Source organism: Podarcis pityusensis (genome assembly GCF_964106645.2).
Source record: "Podarcis pityusensis genome assembly, chromosome: 9".
Lineage (NCBI taxonomy): Eukaryota > Metazoa > Chordata > Lepidosauria > Squamata > Lacertidae > Podarcis > Podarcis pityusensis.
This window is the reverse complement of record NC_138034.1, coordinates 10,908,887-10,922,470: the sequence shown is the minus strand read 5'-3', so window position 1 is coordinate 10,922,470 and position 13,584 is coordinate 10,908,887. Positions and strand designations below refer to the sequence as shown.

The 13,584-nt window shown below is 42.0% G+C and overlaps 1 protein-coding gene across 2 annotated transcripts in view; it reads right to left on the bottom strand.

The window, feature by feature from the left end:
- SLC34A2 (solute carrier family 34 member 2) overlaps positions 1 to 13,262 on the bottom strand; it is a 28,962-nt gene extending 15,700 nt beyond the window's left edge. Inside the window, exons 1-5 of one of the 2 annotated variants that reach the window (XM_081019976.1) lie at positions 13,096 to 13,262; positions 6,305 to 6,398; positions 6,045 to 6,179; positions 3,246 to 3,374; positions 1,471 to 1,614 (exon numbers count right to left, since the gene is read on the bottom strand). In XM_081019976.1, the coding sequence (XP_080876102.1) occupies positions 1,471 to 1,614; positions 3,246 to 3,374; positions 6,045 to 6,179; positions 6,305 to 6,395 (499 nt within the window). In that variant the 5' untranslated portion in view covers positions 6,396 to 6,398; positions 13,096 to 13,262. Of the gene's footprint in view, positions 1 to 1,470; positions 1,615 to 3,245; positions 3,375 to 6,044; positions 6,180 to 6,304; positions 6,399 to 12,337; positions 12,377 to 13,095 lie in introns of those variants that run through there. The other variant, XM_081019977.1, reaches the window with a different exon arrangement.
- Between the last annotated feature and the right edge of the window lie 322 nt (positions 13,263 to 13,584).

Below are 13,584 nucleotides of genomic sequence, written 5' to 3'. Positions count from 1 at the left end.
AAACAACAGGAGATGAAAAATGGAACGGATGGGCAGTGTTGGTATCTACAGTACATTGAACCAACTTAGGACCTTCCTTTGTTCTTGAGACACAAAAGTAACTAACTTGAGGATCAGAAAGCTTGTTTTGCACTAATCAGAATATGGAGAAAGCACCAACTGTTGAGTTTAGAACATGGCTAAATGAGATCACAGTGGGGTTCGGATCTAAGTCATCTGCCAAAACATTACAACCCAATTTCCAACAGGTTATTGACTGCGTCTTATATTTTAGACTTGCAGAGTTGCCTTTTTCCCTGTCATTTCCCCCCTCCCCCTTCATCCACTACATTGCTCCTAAGAGTCCTTTCCTACTCAGGGTTATAAAATCCAGACCAAGTCTCACACAACTGAAAAGAGTTGCTCAGAAAGGCAACATTCTGTCAGGTGTACTTCCTCCTATCTTTACAACGGGGAAAGGCACACCAAACACAACGTCCGTTCCTGTTTCCAATATGATATTCCCATAGTAGTTTTTTATGAAAATGTTTTTCCAATATCCCCTTTGCTCTCTATATTTGTGTGTGCACAACTTTCAGGATGACCTGCACAAATCTATAATCATAGAATTTATTTATTTATTTTTTTAATTAAAGATTTTCTTGTTTTACAGAAGTATGTGTAATGTCTCTCGTATATTTTCCATGTAACATTTTTATAAATCTGTTTCATTTGTTGAGACATTAGGGGGAGAAAAAAAGGGGTGGAGGGGGGGAAGATGGGAGGGGGTGGTGATGTTTCTAATATGCTTAATGTATGTAGAGTTTGGTGTCAGCGTTGCGCGTGCAGGTTCTCTGCTGTTCGCTTGTGTTCCTTTGGTGGTGAGAGAGGTTGGGTTTGGCCTAGGGTGTGGTTCTCTGCTGTGGCCTAGGGTGTGGTTGTTTGTTTGTGATTGACTGTGGTGATCTTTGTTTTCATGTGTGAGTGAGGTGGGTGGGTGTTTTGGATCAGGTTAGCCATACTGATTTGTATGCTGTTGGTGAATTATTGTCATTGTCTTGTTAGACTGTGTATGTGATAAAGGGGAGCCATACCGGGGTAAATGTGTCTTCTTCTGTTTGTTCCCGTGTCAGTTTCAGTTTATTGGTTAATTTTTCTAGTAAGGCTGTTTCCCATACTATTTGGTACCATTGGTCCATGCTTACTCCTGACAGGTCTCTCCAGTGTCTGGTTATGGTGTTTCTGGCTGCTGAAAGTAAGTGGGTTATGAGTTCTTTGTGGTGTAAATTGGCATTGTTGTCTTGGAAGATGTTTAGTAGGGCCAATTCTGGGGTGATGGATACTTGCTTAGTTATTTTACATATTTCTCGTATGGCTGTTATAATCACAGAATTGTAGAGTTGGAAAAGACCCCAAGGGATGACCCCCTGCAATGCAAGAATTTCAACTAAAACATCCATTAACTACCAATCCTTTGTACCATTAACCTACTTGAAGAGGACACCATGCTGACGATGATGGATGAAGACGTGCTTGAGCTCTGCACCATGACTGTCACCAGAAGGCCAATCATTACGCCTGCAAGAGGATTTGCTAACACGGAGCCTTCTTTGAAGATGTCCCCTGCTGCTTTGCCTACAAAAAAGATAGATTGTGTCTTTGAATAACATAATTGCTACCTATATGAAGAAAACCCAGTTTCCAACTTCTAAATGGTTCCAACATCTAAAAAAATGTAGGATAAACACCAACAACTGGGAAACACTGGCCTGCAGTCGCTCCAATTGGAGAACAGCCTTGACCAAAGGTGTCATGGGCTTTGAAGACGCTCAAACTCAGGGCGAAATGGAGAAACGTGCTAAGAGGAAGGCACACTTGGCAAACCCTCACCATGATCAACGCCCACCCAGAAACACATGTCCCCACTGTGGAAGGACTTGTGGATCCAGAATTGGCCTCCATTGTCACTTACGGACTCACTGTTAAAACCGTGTTTATGGAAGACAATCTTACTTGGCTACGAGTGATCGCCAAAGAAGAAGAAGACCTATACGCAGAAAACCCAGTTTCCAATTTTCTGTCGTGCTTTTGTGCCAGGGGGCAGCTCTGCGTATTGTGGCAGGGGTGATTATTGACTCACCAAAGGTATTTCCTATGCCATTAAATAGAGATTGCCCCCACCCCCACCCCCCAGAGAACCCAACTCTTATGCTTCCTGTATAAAATATTTTGGCTGCCGTTCATTCATGTAAGGAAGAGAAAATAACTGCTTGCTCTGATGCAAAGGCAAAAGCACCCCAAGACTTAGGGCCTCCTCAACCTCAGCCGTCCAGATGTTTTGAGACTACAATTCCCATCATCTCTGACCTCTGGTCCTTCTATCTAGGGATCATGGGAGTTGTAGGCCAAAAACATCTGGAGGGCCAAGTTTGAGGAAGCCTGACTTTGGGCTTATATCAACACTTCCTCTTGTCCTATTCCTTCCCCCCAAGTAAAACCACTCTTTGGTGCTCAATCGAAGCAAACAGCCATTTGGGTTTCCCCCAGATTGCTGTTTGTTCCTATCTATTGCTAAAGATCAGTTTTTCCCTTAGAAAGGAGAGGGGCAAGGGGGAAACTGCTTGGAGCTGTGCTTTCCAGGCATGGGACAAGCAGATGTGTGGGAGATCCCTTGTCCAGATACTACTGACAGCAAAGAACAGTAGACATTATTCTTCTTCCTCTTTCTGACAGCAGCTGCAGGGTTTTGGGAAAGGTATCACTATATAGAACCATAGGGGTGTGTGGTGTGTGTGTGTGTGTGTTCACTGCCTTTGTCATGAATCTGTAAAGTGGTAATAATAATAATAATAATAATAATAATAATAATAATAATAATTTATTTTTTATATCCCACCCATCTGGCTGGGTTTCCCCAGCCCCTCTTTTACCCACAAAATCTCACACTACATAATGCCTTTGTAAAAAGTTTAAGGTTCCATAGAACAGTCTAGCTTGACTTGTAATTCATCCCAACGACTGACAGCATCTATACCATCCGAGACTAATACCTGAAGCTAAAATAAAGCAATGTCAACACCCCCTTGGAATGCTGAAAACAAAAGGTGCCTTTGCAAATAAAGGGGTGTCAGCATTCATTTACTGACACTTTCTTTTTCTGTTCATCTGTTTGAAGTGGGTTCTTCTGGAGGGGTGAGGCTTAACCCAACAAGATCCTTTTTACAGAAACAGAGACTTAGGCAATCAAGATGAAAGTGTTTTCCTACCTCCTACTAACTGGAAGCCTGAGCTGAGCACATCCAAGGCACAGACAAAAAAGTAGAGCAGGACAAGCAAGAGAATAAACTTTCCAAATCCTTTTGTCACACGGAGTATTTTGCCTTTCGCATCCAGCTCTGAAAAACACAAAACAAGTTTGGATATACAAAACAGCAAAGAATCTAATACTTGATTTTCCGCAGTCAATCGGTTTCCTGCAAGTCTGTGGAGTCAAGGCTGATGCTGTGAGTTTGGTGGATGATAAACCAGAAGGAATGTTCTCATTATTAAAATTTAACTGTAGCTAAAAGATTCTTACGAATCTATAAAAACCCAATAAGATTTAAAAAAAAAAAAAACACAAAACCAATAACCCCTTCTCACCCTACTTAAAGCAAAATGTGAGAATGATAAACTTTATTTTTTTTATGTTTTTACTCAAATTTCATAATATTATTAGTAATAGCATCATTAATTGTAAACAAGAAGGGGCAGAAGATTATTACAACAGAGTTCCCATGCACTTTTAAGCGTTGGAAGATCGCGCTGAATTTGCCTGTTGTGGTGCACATCAGCACAGGTCGATGTGAATTTAAATAATTCACTGTATATCCCTAATAGGTGGTGTCTTCGCTTGATGGAATTGCCTGGTTGGCTCCTCCATCTTGTTTCTATCCCTGGAAATACAGAAGGTAAAGTGTTTCCATGGGTAGAGGAGGGTTCTACAGAACCAGTCCACAACTCTAAACTTCCACTTGTCACCAAAACATAAGCAGCTCCTGTGCGGATCTTCCTACCACAGGAAGTGGAGAACTGCCTTAGACCTCACTAAAAGACTAAAGGGCTCCAGAAAATGAAACAGACTTTCAGGCCAAATAATGGTTTGGAGGCACAAGCCACTGCAAAAACAAAGGATTTCTGAGCTTGTTAAGATTCCTGAATGGAGTCTGCCTGGTCATCCACATGAAAACCATTCTGAGCTGTTTGGACAACAAGTCTTGCCACTGAGTTCAGCAGGAAGAATAAAGGTAAAGGACCCCTGACCATTAGGCCCAGTCGTGGCCGACTCTGGGGTTGCGGCGCTCATCTCGCTTTGTTGGCCGAGGGAGCCGGCGTACAGCTTCCGGGTCATGTGGCCAGCATGACTAAGCCGCTTCTGGCAAACCACAGCAGCGCACGGAAACGCTGTTTACCTTCCCGCCGGAGTGGTACCTATCTATCTACTTGCATTTCTACGTGCTTTCGAACTGCTAGGTTGGCAGGATTTCAATATTGTAGCAGGTATTAATGGGCAATGGTGCCATAGGTAATTTTAGACTCTGGACTGAACAGTCTTAGGGGAATCTATCGATGGCAATGCGTATTATTTCTGTTGAAGATGTGGTACCCAGCCATGACTAAGCTGCTTCTGGCGAACCAGAGCAGCGCACGGAAACGCTGTTTACCTTCCCGCCGGAGCGGTACCTATTTATCTACTTGCACTTTGACGTGCTTTCGAACTGCTAGGTTGGCAGGAGCAGGGACCGAGCAATGGGAGCTCACCCTGTCGCGGGGATTCGAACCACCAACTTTCTGATCGGCAAGTCCTAGGCTCTGTGGTTTAACCCACAGGAAGAATACAATTACAAAATAATAAAATAGCAAACATGGAAAGCTTTTAAAAAGAATGAGTGGTGTACAATATATTCCGTAGTGGAAGACAAGTTTCATATTTGTACCAAGCATATCAAATGATCATGAATGTTGCCAAATAAACGCATATTTAGTGGGAATGTGTCAGTCATAATATAATTTGGTCATGTAAATCACAAATGACCCTCCCAGCAGAAGCAAAGTTGGAGGGCAGTGGCAGCTTTTCAGAAACACGACTTTTTAAAACCATGGTTCACTAGAATAACAAGATGCATCCGTCCACCTTTGAAAGATTACTAGACCAGCAGAAACCAACAGATATGGAATTAATTGTTGAGAAGTAAGGTCAGCATTGACACCATCAAAAATGGACACAGCTTAGAGTCCAAGGTGATCTGTTTGCCAACAGCAATACCAATTTTGTTTGCAACCTGCTTGCAGAACCCAGTGACATTTGAACACCCTAAATAGGTGATTTAGGGTGATTCCACCCTAAATGGAAAAGAAGGTTGCAGCTTGAGAGAATTCCCCTGCTTCCATAACATGGGAAACGCAACATGTTCAATGGGAGACCTTTCAATAGCAGATGCACTGTTTTGCTGCTTTGCCTACTCAGCTGTCCACTTTGAAACAAAGCATGTTAAATCAGAGAATACAGATAGTTTGGTGTTACCGATAGGTAAATAAAGGCACAAAGTTTCAGAGCCAATGATTAAAACAACTTCCACCTGGGCTTTGCTGTCCCTTTTTCTAGAAAGCTAATGTTTGAAAATCGTAGCGTTAGAAGGGTCCCAGAGGATCTCAGGCACGTCCAACAGGTAGATCGTGATCTACCAGTAGATCACTGGACATCTGTGGTAGATCACTGGCAGATCACTGGCTCCCCCCAAAGAAGCTCAACAAGTTTGTCTCCCCTAAAAAAATCTCCACATCTTTGTCCAAAACCCCAGAAAACAGGGCTTTCCTTCCTAAAAAAAAGCTCAAAAACTTTGACCCAAATAAAAACTTTGACTCAAAAAACTCCAAAAAAGGGGACAGATCTCTGACAGTCTTTAACTCTATGAGTAGATCACAGCCTCTTGGAAGTTGGCTACCCCATTCCAGTCTAACCCCCTGCAATGCAGGAAGCACAAATTAAAGGTGGAAAAGTATAAATATCCATGACAGGTTCTTACCTGACCACTTTACTCCTGTGTTCTGGAGCTCTGGCAAACTCCATGGGTCAAATTCTGGCGCTGGTTCTGCTGCCAAGGCAATGGTGGAGTAAGCGGGCAAAAGTTCCAGCTGATTTCCTACAGGAACCGCTTCACCTGAGAGAACCAGCAAGCAAGTCAATAACTGTTTCCTACCTATCCTTGAGTATAGAACTCGCAAGCTTCTAAACAGAATGTGAATATAGGATATATAGGAGTAGGGACTGTAACTATTTATGTACCTTTTGAATTGTTCATCGCTCTGTCAGACATGACTTGATTTTCTTGGGCTTTGCTTGCGTCTGTTCCTGCTAGTTCAGGCCTTGGAGCCATCGCCTGCAAAGAGATGATCCACCAACGAAAGGTCAGCGCCAAAGCATTTCCATGCAAAAGGGTTCATTACATGAATCTCGGGCAATCAACTCTGAATACTAACCTGTATGAACCAATGCCATTTCCTCAAGGGAATGCTATCAACAGCACATTTCCCAACCCCTTTATTTTAACTAAGGTAGCTCACATTCCACATTACATTAAATATCTGAACAAACCCAAACAGCTACCTGTTTATCAATCTACCAAATACACAATCATGAACGAACAATTGTCTCTCACTTTCGACTCTTTCATCTCTTACTACTCTAAAGAGGAAAATACCATAGTTCTAAGCATTTTAAATGTCACCTAAACGGGGACGCGGGTGGCGCTGTGGGTTAAACCACAGAGCCTAGGACTTGCCGATCAGAAGGATGGCGGTTCGAATCCCCGCAACGGGGTGAGCTCCCGTTGCTCAGTCCCTGCTCCTGCCAACTAGCAATACGAAAGCACGTCAAAAGTGCAAGTAGATAAATAGGTACCGCTCCAGCGGGAAGGTAAATGGCGTTTCCGTGCGCTGCTCTGGTTTGCCAGAAGCGGCTTAGTCATGCTGGCCACATGACCCGGAAGCTGTACGCCAGCTCCCTCGGCCAATAAAGCGAGATGAGCGCCGCAACCCCAGAGTCGGCCACGACTGGACCTAATGTCCCTTTACCTTTAAACGGGGACAGTTTTAGGCTGAACTCCTGTGCATCTTTACTGCACAAAGGCAACACTGAACAGAGGAAATATGTGCAGGATTATGCTCTCAATGTTAATTCATTTATTTCATCTTTGGTAGAAAATGACAGTGCTAATGGCTGTTTTATATCCTCCCCCCCTTCTTGGTTCCTAATTATTCCATTGACTTCCTGGAGTGATACTAGCTCATTTTTGTGAACATTAAATTGTTGTTAGGCTTTTTTTTTCTATTCCTCCTTTCCTTTAAATTGCTCGATTCCATTTGGCAGCAACAAGAACCCTCTAATCAAGAACTAGTGTCTGGGGTTTGTTTTTTTCTTTCTCCCTCCCAATCTCTTTTCCTTTTATGTCGTAACCCTGAGGTTGCATTAATTTGAAGAGGTACAAAGCCTTTTTTTCCGGTATGTGGCCTGTCCAAAAAACAGTCTTCATGTCCCCCATCTTTCTACGCTCCTGGCCACAGTGATCACAAACCAGCACAAATAAACACAGTCAACGTGGTAGTAATTGTGTTATAACAGAACGAAAGGTGTATATTTATTCTGAAGGTGTCCAGTTAACAAGCTACTGTGCTTTCGACTTAGCTCACAAGGACCAAAGTGAGATCTCAGCCCTTCTTACCACCATCGCTTTCAGCACAGTGATTCTTCTCTAGCCATGCGCTGCACATCTCTTCCTTGTCGGGGGAAGAGAAGGCAGATACATGAGCCTGAGGTTTGCCCAGCCTTGTAATTCTAAACTGTAGTTTAGTGTTATGTCCGAATGAGGACAATATGTAACTGGGACTAGAGTTTCACAGGCAGATTTGTTGCAGATTTTGAATTCTAGTCCTTCTCTACAACTTTTCCACCAAACTTTCTCATTTCACCCATGAGCCAGGTTGCGACTAGAACAGGGGTCAACAAACTTTTTTAGCCGAGGGCCGGCCCACTGTCCCTCAGACCTTGTGGGGGGCCGGACTAGATTTGGGGGGGGGGGGATGAACGAATGCCTATGCCCCACAAATTACCCAGAGATGCATTTTAAATAAAAGGACACATTCTACTCATGTAAAAACACACTGATTCCCAGACCTTCCGTGGGCCGGATTTAGAAGGCGATTGGGCCGGATCCGGCCCCTGGGCCTTAGTTTGCCTACCCAAGGACTAGAGAGTGTACTTTCAAAAACTAAAGCATAAGTGCCCCACCTAAGAATGATCAAAAACCAGGGTTTTAAATTTTAATTTGTTACATGGTTGCTTGAAGGCCATTTAAAGCACACACCCCTCAAAAGAAAAAGAAAACTCCCGAGACCTGTAGTTTATGCACACAGAGCTACAATTCCCAGCACCCATAACAAACTACAGTTCCCAGGATTTTTATTTTTATTTTTAGAGGGGATATGCTTTAAATGTATGGTGTGTATGCAACTTAAAAAACAATAGGTTATTTTTAGAATCGGAAAGTTTCAGATTAAAAAAATAGTGGTGGCTGACAGCCCCCCCAACTAACTCACACAAAGCAGCCCAAACTCTTTGACTCACTTCTGAACCGTCTACACTTAAAAACTATTATTCTTACTCCGCATAACACCATCCCCTCCAACATTTCTCCGGTGGAAATAGTGACGTCCCATTCCATAATGATAATTTTACTATTTATACCCCATGCATCTTATTGTGTTGCCCCAGCACTCTGGGCAGCTTTCAACATGCATAAAAACATAATAAAACATTAAACATTTTTTTTTTAAAAAAAACCAAACCACTTCCCTATACAGGATTGCCTTCAGTTGGTGCAGGGGTCGGATAACTCCATACCCTCCAACATTTCTCCAATGAAAATAGGGGCATCCTAAGGAAAAGTGGGACATTCCAGGATCAAATCAGAAACAGGGACGGCTTTTCTAAATCAGGAACGTCCTGGCAAATAGGGACACTTAGAGGGTCTGTAACACTAACAACTTCATTGGCAAACCCTCGTTCAGCCGCCTTGCTCCTCATTTTTCAAGGAAGTTCACTCTGTTTTATGTATAACAGCGAATATTTCCTACTGAACAATGTCAAGCAAAATCCCTCTGCTTCTAGCGGGAGAATAAACTATGGGGTGAAACTCTGTCCTGTTGAACTCAACTACCTGACAGGATCATACCCAAGCTTTAATAGCCTTAATATAACTTATTGGCTCTCAAGGAGTATCGCTGTCAGCGTTCTTTGGCTAGATTCCTCACGGTGTTTTTTTCCCTCCCATAGAAGAGGTTGTTTGTACTCCCCTGGGTATAACACAAAGAGGTATAAAACCAGTGACTTGTATGTGACTACAAAGCATTGTCTGCAACTTGCCATCCATGACAACCCAATGAAAGGACAAGTTGTACTTCAAGTGAATACAGTAAAGAAACCCAATTTAGGAAACTCAAAATTACAGGGGAGCAGACGTAGAGAAACTGAAGCAAAACCAGGAGTGGTGATTCCTGTGGAAAAGTAGTATCAATCATAACCACTTATTAACTCAGCAAGCAGTTAGATTTTCATATGTGAATACTCTCTTCAGATACTGAAGGATACACGAAAGTAGAGAAAAACAAAACCTTGTAAGTCTGGCCTGAAGCATCCTTTGGAGAGACATTTTAACACTTGCTAACTTTCCACGGTCAAGGTTGAAGAAACAGAAGCGTTGAACATTTTCTACGTGTATTCCCTCCAAGCCAACTGTCTATGCAGACGGGGCCTTCCAGTTAATGAACAACATTAATGTTTCCGTAACCTCCAGACTGGACTGCTGTAATTGAGTTGCGCTTGAAAAACAACTAATTGTTCCAAAATACCTACTAGACTGTCACCTGGGATTGGCCACTTTGGTCCTTCTTAATTGTCATTGCTTATGATTTGTTTATGGATTCAAGCAAATATTGATATGTCCCTGCCCCAGTGAACTCCCAGTCATCATGGTTTATCTACACCTGCTGTCAGACTGGTTTCACAAGCAATATTTAAATCTTTGTTACTGTTTTTTTGCATTTCAAAAGCGATGTTTGCCAGGAATGCATTCCATGGCAAAAGCTCGCACGTTATGGATGCTTGTGAAAACGTACTTGGCTGCAGAAATCTATTTGCACCTGCAGTTTTCATTACTCATGCCAATTATCCTGTCTTTTGTCAATTATCCGCATGCAAAGTTTCCTCCACCAGTTCCGGGAGGCGTACATGGGGTTCTCCCAATTTAACCCAGTGAGGTACATAAAGATGAAAGACAGCGACTTGCCCAAGGTTACTCAGCAAGTTTAATGGCTGAGCAAGCAACTGATTATAGCTTTCCTGAAACCCAGCCCAAAACTCTGTTCACTTCACTATTCTGCCTCTTATTCGAATCTGTGTCTATGAGGTTGTGCTTTTTGTTGTGTCACACACAGGAATTCTCCTGCCACACAAGCACTCAAAACAGCTAATAAGAACTACTGACATCCAGCAGGAACCTCATCCTACTCAGGCTTTAAAGACCTATATTAAAGTCCTACAGTTTCCAGAAGCTCATTTTGTGGGCTTGGACAAATCACTCTCTTTAGCCGCAAGGTTTTTGTGAGGAGGATTAACAAGTTATTCTCCCTGCCCTTCTTCCGTGATGCTTAAAATAGCATATACTGTGTGTCTCCATTTCCCTTTAATCCTCACAATAACCTTCTAAAGTAGGTTAGACTGAGAGATAAGGACTGTGTCATGGTCCTCCACTGAACTTCACGGCTGGGCAGAGATTTTAGCTTGGGTCTCCATCATCGAAAGACAACTTCCTATCCACTCCACCCTAGGATCTCAAAACAGAAATAGCATCGCTTGGAAAATAAAACGTTGGTGTACCTACACACACACACACACAGAGCAATAAAAAAATATTCAATAAGAATAACAATAAGCACATTAATGTTTCCAAGCCACAGCAGACAAAAATGCTGCTCAAATGATGCGGTGTTGCCAAACTCGCATTAAAAAAAAAAAGTTCGTGCAAGTCAGCCTGTATCAACAAATGGCTCCAGGATGAGGCAACTTTATACCAAACGAGAATCTAGCTCAGCTGTCTCAATTTTGTAATATTAGACTAAAAGATTCAGCTTTTTAAAAAGTGTTTTGTTTCTTCATTACTTAAAAGGTGTTGACTTATTTTTCCTACCCAGCTCAGCGCTCCTAGTGATGTCACTGGAGAGAGAGAGAGAGCGCTGCACATGATACAACAAGTCATAATTTTAATAAGCATGTGTGCACACCAGTTTAAATTGGCTGGGACAAGTTCTTCTTGCTCCAGTGACCAATCGGCATTTAAATTTGTTCCTCTCGGTGCAGGGAAGGGGAAGTGCAATGCCCAAAATTTAAATACGGATCTTGAGGTCTCTGATTGCATCACTGAGGAAGATGTCTGTGAAGTTCAAAAGCCTGCCTACTCTCACGGTAGATAAAGATCCGGTTAAAAGTATCATGTTAGCTGCTTTCCTCTTTTATCCTTTGGGGCCATAAGAGCACTCTGAATAAAACATACAGTACATTCAAACCCAAGTAAAGAATCCCAAGGAAGAAAACATAATGACCACTTCAAGAAGGTACCCAGATCTAATAGAAAAACCATTACCCTGATCTCAGTGGATGTCTGCCTAATGTTATATTCACCTGACAGTGTTAGCACAGTGTAACCTCTTTATCTCAGTGCATCAAAGCAAATTTGTCACAGAAAACACATCTTTTTGCGAATACCCTGAAAATGCAATGAGACGTATATTGTGGTAGGTATTCAGCAAAGTTTTGCTCACGGTAGACCTATTGAAAACAATGGCCAAAACATGTTCATTCATTTTAGAGAATCTACTCTGAGTAAAACTTAGTTTTGAAATATATTTTTTAAATGGTTTCAAAAAATGAGGGGAGGTTCTGTACAGACAATAAAAAATAAACCCAACATTTGATATGAACTTCCCGTACTTTGAATATGTTTGATCTTTAGAAATCAAACATTCTTAACCCAACAGCTATTTTATAGTTAATAAATGTGGGCTGCCTCTATGGGTTACAATATCTCAGTTGACATACAATTAAGAAAAGACTTCAAAACAGAATTCCATATAATTTTCAGATTTCCTGCACTGGAACAACAGGCTGCTATATCTGGTAGGTAGTTAAGAGGAGCACCTGGGAGGCAAACATCAATGAAAGCATAAAGGCAATGGAAAGTTTGAGCTCAGATTTCCTTTTACTCACCTGCTCCTTCCTTCACAGACAATGAAGGATTTACAAAGGTATCTCTGTGGGGAGCTACAATATATAGAGAGAGCAGTTATTGGGCAAAGACTGCTTTCATCACCAGGTTAAATTCCAATTGCACCCTCTGGACTGCCAAGCCTACCTGCTGAAGTTTTTCAGGCAGCACAAAGTTCCTTTAGACTTTTAGCTCAGAAAATACCCCATCAGCAATAAAGGAGGAACTTTAATAGTCCTGCTTCAAAGTTTAAAGGTGATTACATCCATCCTTCTAAATTGCCAGCCACTGCATCCTTTGTTATTCTTTTTCATTTAAGATAAAAACTTGTCCTGGCTGGTAAAGCACGGTTAGTGTTATGGTTTTATCTTGCTGCAGATCTTTTTTCTCTTTTTTAAAAAAGATCAGATAAAAAGCAAGTCTAATTCTATCCAAACTCGTTCAGAACCCCTTTCCAAACGAAATGATGTCATAATTCGCTCTCCTGAGGTAGAAAAACTTCAGCTTTTGTTTCAGCTGCTGCTGTCCTAGTGCCTTTCTTTAGAAAAGATTTTAAAAATTTATATGCGCTCCGGGTAATCGTACCCCGGCAAAGCCAGAAATCAAATTACATCAAAGAATCGCAAGGTAAGTAAGCAAATTAGAAAGTTCACAATGCTGATTCATACTGGGGAAAGAACCAGTCTTTCACAAGCAAGTCACTTGCAAAGTACTGGGACTGCTCTCTTTTATTGTTCTGAATTTCAGTTGGTGTACGTACCTAGTCAGTCACCGCTGAGACACATCTCTGCTCAGTAAAATTCCTACATCCAAAACCATCTTCGGTGTTTCAAAAACTCCCAATGCCTCTCCAAATAAGCAAGTGCACCTCCCACCTTTATCTCTATTAGCTTGCTGAGTGGATCACACCTAGAGTAGGTGGAAACAGAACTGTCTACCTTTGCATGCATCACAGACAGTTTTTTTTGTTGCTGCTGCACCTTAGCTAGCCAATGAGTGCTGGGGATCTCTGAATTAAGGGTGTTCAATTTGCATGGTCAACAATATAATTAACGTTCTCCTCCACCCTAGCTGAAGGCTTCCAGGCAAACTAGAATATGCCTTTGCCTCATTTTGCCATCACAACAGTACATAAGAGCTCGTCCCCTTTGTTTTTGTTCCCACTTAATTTGCATGGTCCACATGATGTTACGCTCAAACACCAATATTGATACCTTCTCCCTGTAAATTTAGGTTCACCCAATGCATA